The following is a 13,010-nucleotide window of genomic DNA, read 5'->3' as shown; positions in this document are numbered from 1 at the left end:
GACAATAAGCAGACAGAATCACTACTCATGTGGATGGCTTCTCATCACTAACTGCTCATCAATTTCTTCCAAGTGCTCTTAAAAATGGTGCCCATCACTTCGTGCTCTCTGGCTTTAAAGGGAACACTTATCTGTGTGACCCACATTTACCAATATACTATGTGAACCATTTATGACCCAACAGTCAGTGAACCCAAGCAGGAAAATGACTGGGACGCTTCTGCACGGCAAAGCTCTACACCCTTTCTCACCCTGATCATCTCTGCCTGTGACAGGGGCTCACAGCTTGGTCAGGCAGACAGGCTGGAAAAGCCAGGAAGGTGGGAGACAAAGCGGTGCTGTTGACCTGTTTACGAAACCTCTCTCGAATTCCTGAGGATCTGACGTGTATCTGAATTTTACAGACTGCAGCCACATTCAAGGCAGGAAAGAAGAAACAGATCCTGCCCCCGAGCTCCCCAGTGCCAGTGCTCCCTCCCCAGCAGTACTCACGCCTTGACATCTGCTGTCTCCTGGGACGTGCGTGTGAGGGTACGGGAACGCAGACGCTCGCCCGCCTGCTGGATCTCCTGCAGGTTCCGTTCCACGTGGGGAAGCTCTGAGATGCCCTCGGTCTCCGCGGCAAGCTGTTCAGCTTGCTGAAGGAGCTCACCAAACCCCTCAGTATCCATTGGGGATGCAGATCCTAGGTGGGGGAGAAGAAAGAAGAGACCCAAGTCAAGGGACGGATAGGCGTCACACACTGCCTGAACCTGTCACAAGCTCAACAAAACACTGGGACTTTTTGAAAACAGACAAGGAGACAGGTCCTCAACAAGCAGGGTTTGTTCCTGAACGTAGCCCAAGAACAACAGGTCTGACAGAAAATGAGTCAGACTGAGAAGAAATAGATCATTTCTGTCCAAATTGACAGCCCCAAGATTGATTTCTGCCACCAGAACAAAAGCAAAGATATTAAGGCACAGACTAGAATTCCTGTCTCCCTCCACAGACTCAGAGCTGACAGGGCATGGAAGCCATGGGCATCCTCTGAGAGGCCCAAAGAACCCTCACCTGTGCCTCCTTCCGCCCGCCTGAGACAGGAAAACGCCCCGCCTGCAGAGGGCCGGGCAATTAGGCCCTTACCTTATATGATTCCCAACAACTGTGAGGATCTTGAGAAGACAAAGAAGCAACGTCAGTCCACAGAGCTCAGTCCTGTGCCCAGAACAGTCTCTGCGGCAACGAGGCAGAACTGAGGCCAGAAGAAGACAGGCTTCTGACTGATCCCTGTTAGTCTCACACCTGCTCCTTTGCTAACATAAAAGACAGGGTTTTAAAATTCATGTCCAAGTCTCCACTCATTCTTTTTTAGCTTCACCTCTGAGAGCAGAGATTCATCTCTGCTTGTTATATATGACACTCAGAATATTAGACTTGTTAATACATCTACTACTTTCAGAAATACCACTGCAACTGATAATTATACAATAGGAGCTGGCTTCTAGATGATGAATATTATTAGTAAGATCACCTGTTTCTCCAACAACTGAGAAAAGCGCTTTGAACAGTGTTGATATTTAATGCACATTATACATTTATTAATCTTCTATATACTTCACCATCCTAGTATAAGGTTCATGACCAAGGAGTTTTAACTACTACCCCTACTGAAATCAACAAAGATAAACAGTATCAACATCATTTAAAAAAATTTCACTGCTAAAAGGTTAACAAAATTATTATTTATTAATAAAGAACAAGTCTTTCAAAAGTAGCTTTTGTTGATTATAATTTTCCTCTTTGTTCCAAAGGCTTGGCCTCTATTGTACTTTTGAAATCCCTTGGTCTAGAAGTATAGTTACAATGTTAATGTAATATACAATTTCGTCTCAGCCATGAAGCTCAGGTTAATGTTAAAAGGGCATGGTTTCCACCATAAATCCACAGCAAGAGAATAAGGAGTTTTAAAAATGAACATCAAAGGACATTAACTTTAAAGGCAAGGGCACAAGGTTAAAACAAAAACAGCTCAGCTGGAATAAACATGGAAACATTTCTATATTCTTTATGAAGTGCCAAGCTGACTTTAATATTTAGATGAAAAGTCATGTACACTATAACTCTTTATCTAAAGTTTCTAGATATTCGTGGTCGTTTTTTGTTTTTTGTTTTTTTTACCTAATGGAATCAGGCTGTAACTGGCCATCTCTACCTGTGGGAAAATGCAGATTACAGAGTAAGAGGTACTTTCTGGGACAGAAGAATAAAGAAATAGAATATTATTACACAACGGCTCCTGCCTGATGGAGAAATGTTTTTCCTTCAGAAACCTACAAGGCCAATGACATTCTATGAAGTGTCAGAAACATGGTCTCTCACCACAAAGAGGAAAGAAAAGAAACATGCTGCCTCTTCCCCCACATTTTTTTTACTCTAAGATAAAAATAATTTGTCAAACAGAGCCAAGGAGAAGAAAACACTTTTTTTCCTTCATAAGGAAAATTTTGGAACTCCTTGAATAAAACACTGAATGAAACAAAACTTTATGTTTAAAAAAAAGCAGAGAGAAGAAAATACATCCAATATCTCACATAACATTTCCATATCAGAGAAATTCAGACAAAGGAAATGCTCAACCTCTCAAATGACTTATCCATACAAAGACTTAAAGTGATGCATTTGAGGGTAAGTAATAAATGTAAAATAAAAGTCATGCTTTAGTTCAATATGGTCCAATAAATATGATTCGTCAAAGTTAATGAAGAATTATTCTGACCATAGTAAAATAAAGGCTGAATCTCTAAACAACATCCTAAACTTCAGTCAATTCAGTTCAGTCACTCATTCGTGTCCAACTCTTTGTGACCCCGTGGACTGCAGCACGCCAAGCCTTCCTGTCTATCACCAACTCCCGGAGCTTACTCAAACTCATGTCCATCGAGTCGATGATGCCACCCAACCATCTCATCCTCTGTCATCCCCTTCTCCTCTTGCCTTAGATCCTTCCCAGCATCAGGGTCTTTTCCAATGAGTCAGTTCTTCGCATCAGGTGGCCAAAGTACTGGAGTTTCAGCTTTAGCATCAGTCCTTCCAATGAATACTCAGACTGATTTCTTTTAGGATTGACTGGTCCGATCTCCTTGCAGTTCAAGGGACTCTCAAGAGTCTTCTCCAACACCATAGTTCAAAGGCATCAATTCTTCGGTGCTCAGCTTTCTTTATGGTCCAATTCTCACATCCATACGTGACTACTGGAAAAACCATAGCTTTGACTAGACAGACCTTTGTCGGCAAAGTAATGTCTCTGCTTTTTAATATGCTGTCTAGGTTGGTCATAGCTTTTCTTACAAGGAGCAAGCATGTTTTAATTTCACGGCTGCAGTCACCATCTGCAGTGATTTTGGAGCCCAAGAAAATAAAGTCTGCCACTGTTTCCCCATCTATTTGCCATGAAGTGATGGAACCAGATGCCATGATCTTAGTTTTCTGAATGCTGAGTTTTAAGCCAGCTTTTAAACTCTCCTCTTTCACTTTCACGAAGATGCTCTTTAGTAGTTCTTCGCTTTCTGCCATCCTAAACTTAACATGCCCCAAACTGAGCTTTAACCTCTCGTCTATAAAACCTGCTCCCTGGCCTTCTCAGTGTGGAGACCCCATCAGTCACTTGGGTCAAATTCTTAAGTTCAGTTCATTGCTCAGTCGTGTCTGACTCTTTGCGACCCCATGAATTGCAGCACGCCAGGCATCCCTGTCCACCACCAACTCCCAGAGTTTACCCAAACTCATGTCCATCAAGTCGGTGATGCCATCCAGCCATCTCACCCTCTGTCTTCCCCTTCTCCTCCTGCCCCCAATCCTTCCCAGCATTAGAGTCTTTTCCAATGAGTCAACTTTTTGCATGAGGTGGCCAAAGTATTGGAGTTTCAGCTTTAGCATCAGTCCTTCCAAAGAACACCCAGGACTGATCTCCTTTAGGTTGGATCTCCTTGCAGTTCAAGTGACTCTCAAGAGTCTTCTCTAAAAGTCCTTAAAGCTCTCCCCAATTCACATCCCACATGAGATAGGCCAACAAAGCCTTTCAATCTACCTTCAAAGTGCACCCAGGATCTACCTCTTCCCACCACCTTCCCCATCCAAGTCACCTGGACTTGGCTCCCTGGCTTAAGCCCTTGACTCCTACACTCTCAACCTGACAACTAGTGGTCCTTTAAAGGTCTGATCACATCCATCCTCTGTTTAAAACTCTTGTGTTAACACAGAGTGAAGCTCAGTGAAGCAACCCACCTCTTTTCTCCTCTGAGACTCGTCTCCAGCCCCATCCCTCCTCCTTTTCTGCACCCCACTCATTCTGGGCCTCCGTGCTGCTCCCCTATGAGTCAAACACCATCCTGTCCTTTTTCTGTACCTTAGCTCTCTCAACTGTCACCGTGCCTTTGATGCCAACCTGGGCTTCCCTGGTGGCTCAGATGGTAAAGAATCACCTGCAGGGTGGGAGACCTTGGTTTGATCCCTTGGTTGGGAAGATCCCCTGGAGAAGGGAACAGCTATTCACTGCGGTATTTTTGCCTGGAGAATTCCATGGACAGAGGAGCCTGGCAGGCTACAGTGCATGGGGTCACAAAGAGTCAGACACAACTGAGCGACTTTCACTTCACTTCATTTCATAGAACAAAATATTTAAGAGTGCAGCCTGCTACCACCCTGAGCACTCCCCCATCTCCCTATGGTCTGTCATCCCAGCCACAATGTAAACCGCACAAGGACGGCGATTTTTGCCTGTTTTGTTCACTGAGGTTCACCCAGTCCCTAGAACAGTGCCTGGCACATAGTAGGTGCTCATCTGTTGAATGAATAGTAGGAGTTTTGTTCTTCCATTTATGGAGACTGTTTTTCTTGAAGACTTCCTATACATTCTTGCCAAATCCACTGGCAAGCACAGACCAGAGCAAAAACATTCCCTTCCAACTACCAACTGATACTTAACATTTCCGAGGCTGCACAGCATAAGGCAGTGACAGTATAAATGGCATGAATTCAGATCACACTTGGTCCAGACAAGTGCTTTCCCTCTAAATACCCAGACAAAAACCCAGTGGTATTTTAGAAGAAATAGCCCAGTTTTCAGGTGAACAAATTCCAAACTAAGCAAATAATACATAGAATTGTGCTATACAACTTCAGAGTAGAAAATAAGCTTGTTTCATGTCTGTCTGAAAGAAGACAGTAATGTATATAATACTATATTTGGGAAAAACTGGATTTGTCCTGCATTATAACTCAACCAATGGAAACTGATTTATCAAAAAATGCTATTAAAGTTTCCAAGTCTATACTTTGATGCAGTCATCATCCTGTTTCATTAAAATTTTTAAATGCATGGTTAATTTAACAAGTTTAAAGACAATTTTTAACCTTTGTGCAAAAATAAATATCAAATTAGCCACAAAATATAAGGGGTTAAATATCGGTATCATTTGATCCAAGATATTGAAAACTGATCAGGAAAATAACCTCACAAGCTTAGTCCAACAGAGAGAACTAAAATGGGATGGGGAAGAGGGAGTTGTCAGGGTGAAGTCCAAGCTCTGTGTTGGGGAAATCTGGTCAGGACACACGCAGAGACTGGATGTCAGCTGCATGGCGGGAAGCTGTGGAGGAGGGAGCCACTCCACGGGAAGAAGCCACTGAGAACCCACACATGTGGGCTGTGGCACAGCCAAGGCAGCAAAACCGGGGCTGGATGGGAGAAGACCAGCAAGGACAGCTCATGGCACTGGGGCCCCTCTCTGTCATAGGACTCCGTGCCTGACTGCGAGGGCCCCTGGAAACACTGAAAGGCGCTTCAGAGAGCACAGCAGGGTACGAGGGCTCTGAGCAACAACCTGCTCTCTGTGCCTCTGGGAAGAAGTCCTCCAACGACTTCCTCAAATACCCGGTGAAGTTTAAAATGAAGGGCAAACTTATCACTGCTGTCAGAAGGCAAGACTGGTTGCCCTTTGCGGGGCAGGGGTAGGGAGAAAGGAGGCTTCTGGGGGTTGGTAATTTTCTTACACTTGGTGCTGCTTAATAGTGTGTTTAATTTGAGCAAGACTCATCGTTTATGCACATTCTGATTGTGCATCACACTTGAGTAAAAAGTTCCCCTCCAAAACGAAAGGCAATGACCCACTGGTGAATGCTTCTTAAGTGGAAGTTCCCCAGTTCAGACCTCTTCACCACACCTAGAAGATGCTGAGAAAATTAACTAGAGGAAAAAATTAAAGCCTGGAGCTTTAGAGAGACAGCTCCTATTCAGAGCTAAAGCCAAGGACTGGGCAGATTTCCATTTCCTCAAATTAGTTAGCATTCACCTGTCCTTCAGTGTCCAAAAAAATGCCCCTTCTATGCACATAAACATTCTTAACAAAGAGGAAAAAAAAATCTCCAAATTGCATATAGGATGAAATAAACTTTAAAAAAAAAAGGGTAAAGCAAAAATGCATCAAATAATTTTGGTCTACTTGCTATTAACATGTGTCTTAATTATGAAAAATATGGTCATTTCCACATAATATAACCATGTTAAATATTTAATCAAGTCAGAAAATAGTAGCGTAGTGTAATACATACATTTGGTCTTTGTCCCCAAGTTCCCGGCACAAAGCTTCTATAACCCCTGGAATGTCCTGAAGTTCTGAGTCTTCTGTAACTCACAATGAACCCTTTTAAGCACACCTGAATTTATGCAAATGAGGTAACTTGGAGATGCTATTCTAGGCGGCCTCAGGATGGGGCCAGTCACCAGGAAGACCAGGTTGGAACTTTCGGCCCTACCCACCAACCTCTGGCAAGGGGAAGCAAGGGCTGCAGATTAAGCTCTATAGAAACTCCTGAACAATGAGATTTGCTGAGTTTCTGGGTTGGTGAATCACCTACATGCTGGGACAATGGTTCCAGGGGAACAGGAATGGTACCCAGGTTCCAGAGAGACCAAATCTCCTGGGCTAAAGACTCATCTGGACCCCATCTTATGTACCTCTGCACTTGGCCATTCATCCTTCATGACAAACTGGTGAGCGTTAAATAAATGTTTCTCTGATTTATGTGAACTGCTCTAGTGAACCAGTTAAACCTAGAGGTGGGGGTGGCGGATACAAGAGCCTCTGATCTGTAGCCAGTTGGTCATAAGTACAGATAACAATCTAGGAAAGATTAAGGGTAGGAGGAGAAGGGGGTGATAGAGGATGAGAAGGTTGGACGGCATCACCAACTCAATGGACATGAGTCTGAGCAAACTCGGGGGAGACTGGGAAGTCTGGTGTGCTGTAGTGCATAGGATCGCTAAGAGTCGGACATGACTTAGTGACTAAACAACAACAACCCTTGCAGCTACTCAGCTCCACTTTAAAGCAGTTAACAGGTAAATAAGTATGGAGGTGCTCTAATAAAACTTTAATCACGGCCACTTGAATATGAATTTTATAAAATTTTCACATGTCATGAAATAGTCTTTAGATTTCTTCCCCCACAATGACTTAAAGACATAAAAAATAAAAACTCTTATCAGTTTCTTTGGCCCATAGCTAGGAGTTTGCCAACCCCTAGTTTGCCGAGGATATTTGAGCTAGACCTGCTAAGTGCTTACTGGCCTGCTTCAGTGTCCTGCCAGACCTCCCCTCCCTAGGCCTCAGCAGGGACAATAGTTACACAGAGACTGAGTGACACAACCGGCCTGCTGTCCCTTCCCTTCCCTCTTTAAGCTGTGTGTTTGGAGAGTACATCTGGGAGAAGAAATCTGTTTTGTAAATGACGAGTTGTGTCCAGTAAAAACACACAGAATGTGTTCTGACCGACCACATAGTGCTAGTGGGAACGCACTGCCCTGTTCAGGTATACGGCAACATACTGAACGACCCAAGTGAATTTTTCCTTTTCCTTATAACCCACAATCCAAACAGCCTAGCTATCCAAGAAACACCAAGGGCTGAGAAAGAGATGAAAGGATAAAGACAAGGCCATCCATTTTTATTTCAGCATTAAAGGACTCTCAATTCAGTGAGGTGCATGGGGAGATGATGCCAGCTACTTTCCCTGCAGAATGTCAAAGTACTCAAACAATACTTTATTAGCACTCACCATGGAATTCTAATTTTACCATACACCCAAATATTATCTCTTTCAACTACAAAGATCCTGCAATCTAATATAAACGCACATTTAGCACTGCTATACATTTTCTGGATGTTGTCAAAGGAGGATTTCATATACATGAGGGGAAATAACTGATGCTGCAGTTTATACCTTTTTTCTCTAAAATATACAATATTATTACTTCTTTCGATTATTTTTAAAAGTTTTGACAGTAATAAAAAAAATATTTTGAAAGGAACTGGTAAACAGGAGAAGACTGAACTTTGAGCCCACACACCTGGTTCAAATCTAGAAGGTTCACTTACTAGCTGAAGGGGGGTTGACCTACCCTGGGATAGAATCCCAATCTCCCCCACAATTTCCTCGTCTCTAAAGGGGAGAGGACAATGCCTACCTATTTCAAAGAGCTGATGACACACAGGAAGTATTTTTATTAACTCTTGTGGTTTATGTCATTATAAAATGGTATTTTAGCTTCTTTCCAAAGTTGCCAATTTGGCAATATTTTGTCAATTGCAAACATCTCTGCTTCAAAAAAATCTAGTAAATATATGATACTAAATTATGACTTATTTAACCACAGCTTCTTATCATTCAGCAAGAACTTCTGGGAGACAGCCACAATTTTTACATGTACAATTTTTAAATTCCCCACTATCAAATATGGTTTTAATTATAAATCCAAATTTCTACAATGAAAGTGTGACTCAAATGAAATTTAGCATTGAATTTGAAGTGGAAATCTTGCCCTTAAACCTTCTTATTAGACTGCAGTACGATTAAAACACAAGAACAGTGTTCAATGTTCAACACCAAGATTAATGAGGAAAGCCTCACAGGAAGTGTCAAAAGTTGAAGACTGGCTCTGTCCTCTTCTTCCGAATACATAAACTATGGTTAAATGACAACAGCACTCCGCTTTATGCTCTGTCAGCTGTCAATTACAACAATAGCCAAAAGAAAATTACACCTGACACCTCTAGAAGACTAGGAAAAAAATGATTAAAAAACTGTTTTCAGATAATTTTTTATAGTCTTGTGAAACGAAGTAAAAGAGTTAGACCTAATCATTATTCAGAAGGTAGACACTGGAGAAAGAACTAAAATAAATTACCCCAGACAGAAGAGAAATTAAAGACCTGGTGATTCATTACAAGTATGGGCCTGGATGACTCAGTCAGGAGTGTGTAGTGTCAGCTTTCCTGATACATAAAATAACACTTGTATTATTTCATTTCAAGGAGCCAAGAGAAGCAGAAACCAAATACCCACACGGCCCACTTCCTGACACACTCTCACAGTGGAAGGCTTGGGGTAGAACGTAGACCCCATCCTGGCTTTGCCCCACATCAGCCCTCTGACCCTGGGATCTGCCCTTCCTCACCTCCGGATCCCAGCTTCACCACCAATGAGATGAAGGGGCTGGCTTGGGTGATCTCTAAGGTCTTGCCCACCATGAAGAATCTACAGATGTGAGATATTTTAATTGTCTCTAAACAGAGGATGAGATGGTTGGATGGCGTCCCTGACTTGATGGACATGAGTTTGAGCAAGCTCCAGGAGTTGGTGATGGACAGGGAAGCCTGGTGTGCTGCAGTCCATGGGGCTGCAAAGAGTTAGACATGCCTGAGCAACTGGACTGACTGAAACCCAATGAACGTGTTCTTGGAAGGAGCAGCCCCAACTCAGTGGTGATGAAAAGTATCTGTATGTAGAATCTTGGGAACATAAACCAGGGCAGATCACCAAGCCTACACCAAAAAGGCTTTGGCTCTCCTCTCTAAACTAAGGATTCTCAGCTGGGGGCGGCTTTGCCCCCTGAGGAGCTCTGGCACTATGGAGAGGCATTTCTGGTTGTCACAACTGAGAAAGAGACCACATGCTACTGACATCTAGATGGCCGAGGCCAGGGGTGCAACGCACAGCACAGCTTCCACAACAAAGAATTATTCAGCCTAAAATATCAACAGTGTCAAGGCTGAGAAACCTTGCAGGAAACTAAAGAAGGCTTCTTGTCCTGAGGGCTACTACACTAACATCAAAGGCACCCGGAACCTCTGGAAATATATGCATGCATCTTAAAAAATATACAAGAAAAGCACTACAGCTGTTACCAGATTCTAACAGAAGTCTGAGTCCCCTTCTCACTCCGCCCCAAATAATCTTAAAACACTGTATAATTCAGAATTATACCATTTGGGTTTTTCATGGTGGTATATTCATATGCCAGCATATCACACAGCACTGGAAAAGATTAAACCACAGCTACATGGAACAACAGGGATAAATGGAACTACAGCAGCCACATACCAAAAAGGACATATTTCATGATTCCATTTCCATGGATTTTAAAACAGAAAAAACTAATCTATGGTGCTAGAAATCAGAACACTGGTTATGGGGGCGGGGTGCGGGTGCGCGGTTAAGGGGAACAGGGAATGACTGGGAGGAAGGACAACAGAACTCTCCTGTCAGCGCAGACTGAAACGCGTCCCTCCAAAAGTCACTGTGAAAGGCACTCAGTCGTGTCTGACTCTGAGACAACCACGGACCATGGAATTCTCCAGGCCAGAATACTGGAGGGGGCAGCCCTTCCCTTCTCCAGGGGATCTTCCCAGGAGATTGAATTCAGGTCTCCCGCATTGCAGGTGGATTCTTTACCAACTGAGCTATCAGGGAAACCCATAAAAGTCACTATGCTGAAGTCCTAACGTGAAAATATATTGAGAAGTGGTCTCTGGGAGGTAATTAGGTTTAGAGGAGGTCATGAAGAGGGCATCCTCAAGATGGGACTGGTACACTACTAAGAAGAGACACCAGAAAGCTGCTTCCTCTATCTCCTACCCCCACTCCACACACACATTCACCCAGAAAGTACACGTGAGCACACTAGGGATGGTGGCCACCTATGAGCCAGGAAGAGAGAGGGCCCTCACCAGAACCCATCACGTGGCACCCCAGTTTCAGATTTCCAGCCTCCAGAGCTGTGGAAAAACAAACTTCTGTTGTTTACACCACTCAGGCCATGGTAATATGGCAGCCCAGGCGAAGACATCGGGGTATTGGAAATATTCTATATTTCAAAATGGGTGATGGTCACAAGATTGAATAACTATGTAAAAGTTCATAAGCTATACTAAATATATATTAACTGTGTATATAATATATATATATTGAAGCTTGTTCACAGATAGTATTTAGAAGACATAGCAAGAAACTAAGCATTACCTTGAGAAAGAGAGCAAAGCTAAGATTTGAGAGATTTCTACTTTTCATTTTATACCCTCTGTCAATCTGAATTCTTTTCCATAAGTGAATGTGACCCTTTCTAATTTTTACTAACTTGTTCATCTGAAAACTGCTCTGAACTCCCTGTCTCAGTGTTTGTCTCATCACTGCCCCGCACCCTCGATGGCAATGAATGTCAACTCCACACGCCCACCCTGCTTCTTGCACTCGCACTCCAACCCAGGAGTTTCGAGGCACTGCCTGTGCACGTCCACTCAATCCCATAACCGTCACACCCTGCACGTCTCCAAATGCAGTTATTCGCCACCGCTGCCGCCACCAGCTGTCTTCCCAAAGCCCTCCACCTGTCCCCTGGCTGCTCTCTCAGGTTCTAACTCATCCTTCTCCTTGCATCTGTGCATGGATTGTTTATTTATAGGTATTCTCCACTCTCCAGACTCAGAAACCATAACAGATTTTGATACACTTTTGAGAGACAACAGGGAGGTATTACACATTATCCAAACTATTGCTACTCCCTAACAAAATCTCAGGAAACCAGTACTACAGATTTAGATGACATGACATCCCTCCAAATCCCTCATTACCTAAACAGATTAACCAGCAAGGGATACTGTATTTTTACAGCGTCTTCTGTTGCTTTTTCTTTTTCCAGCTTTACTGATATGTAACTGACCCACCATACTGTATCATTTTAAGCACACAATGTGATGATGTGATAGACACACATACTGTGAGATCATTACCACAAGAAGGCTAGTCTAACTGTTGCTTCCATCTTTGTCACCATCACTCTTGGCCAGACTTCCTGCCCTTTAAGCCCAGTTCTTGCTGGATGCCAGTTCCAGTCCCTCCCAATGCCTACCACTTGCTCACTGCGACCACATCCATCTTTCCACCATCACTTTCCCTCTGTTGCTCCTGCACAAAAGCCCTCAATACATCCCACTCATGGGATCCAGACAAGGCACTGTTTTTGCAGAAACCCTGTGTGCGAGCAACGTGATCCGCTCTGTCTCTGACCATCTTCACCCACTCCCTGCTGTGCTCGTGCCCCATTTTTCACAGCCAGGAACATCTACTCGCCTTCCACCACCCCCGGACCCAGCTAGGAACTGCACCCTCTAACTGGGCGACTTTGGGTAGTTAACCACTCCTTCTGCGCCTGGCCTATGAAGTGGAAACATAGTTGTACCTTCCTCACCTGCCACACAATAACCACTCAAACATCAGCCACTGTTACCACCAATTCAAGTCCTACCTGCCAAATGGTGTTCCCCCACACAGGTCCCACAGCAACCCCCCCTCAATTCCTCTCGATTCCATTTTTCTATTTGTCGTGCATGTTTCCATGTAGCCAATAGTCTGTTTCTGTGCTCCACGGGGTTTCTGTAGTCTCATTTCACTCTGGAGCTTTCACAGAGCTATTTTTCATCTACATCTAGTTGTTTATTTGTTTCTATGGGAGGACAGGCATTAGGACCTGTTAGTCCAACACCCTGCTAACTTCATTCTCCTCATTTGCCTTGTTATTGTCTATTTGTATCTAGATTCCTTCTTTCCCAAACAGCTTAAAATTTAAAGTATTCTGAAGCATTACCAATTAAAAAAAAAAAAAAAAAGCCTTCGACTACAATTCCCACCAGTGG

At 43.4% G+C, this 13,010-nt stretch overlaps 1 protein-coding gene across 3 annotated transcripts in view; it reads right to left on the bottom strand.

The window, feature by feature from the left end:
- NUP93 (nucleoporin 93) overlaps nucleotides 1–13,010 on the bottom strand; it is a 103,010-nt gene that overhangs the window by 86,699 nt on the left and 3,301 nt on the right. For 2 of the 3 annotated variants that reach the window (XM_061387271.1, XM_061387268.1), the window contains exon 2: nucleotides 493–685. In XM_061387271.1, the coding sequence (XP_061243255.1) occupies nucleotides 493–671 (179 nt within the window). In that variant the 5' untranslated portion in view covers nucleotides 672–685. Of the gene's footprint in view, nucleotides 1–492; nucleotides 686–6,591; nucleotides 6,612–13,010 lie in introns of those variants that run through there. The other variant, XM_061387269.1, reaches the window with a different exon arrangement.

The sequence above is a fragment of the Bos javanicus genome, chromosome 18 (assembly GCF_032452875.1).
Source record: "Bos javanicus breed banteng chromosome 18, ARS-OSU_banteng_1.0, whole genome shotgun sequence".
NCBI classification, from domain to species: Eukaryota; Metazoa; Chordata; class Mammalia; order Artiodactyla; family Bovidae; genus Bos; species Bos javanicus.
Note: the sequence above shows the minus strand (reverse complement) of the source record. Positions and strands in the feature narration are given on the sequence as shown.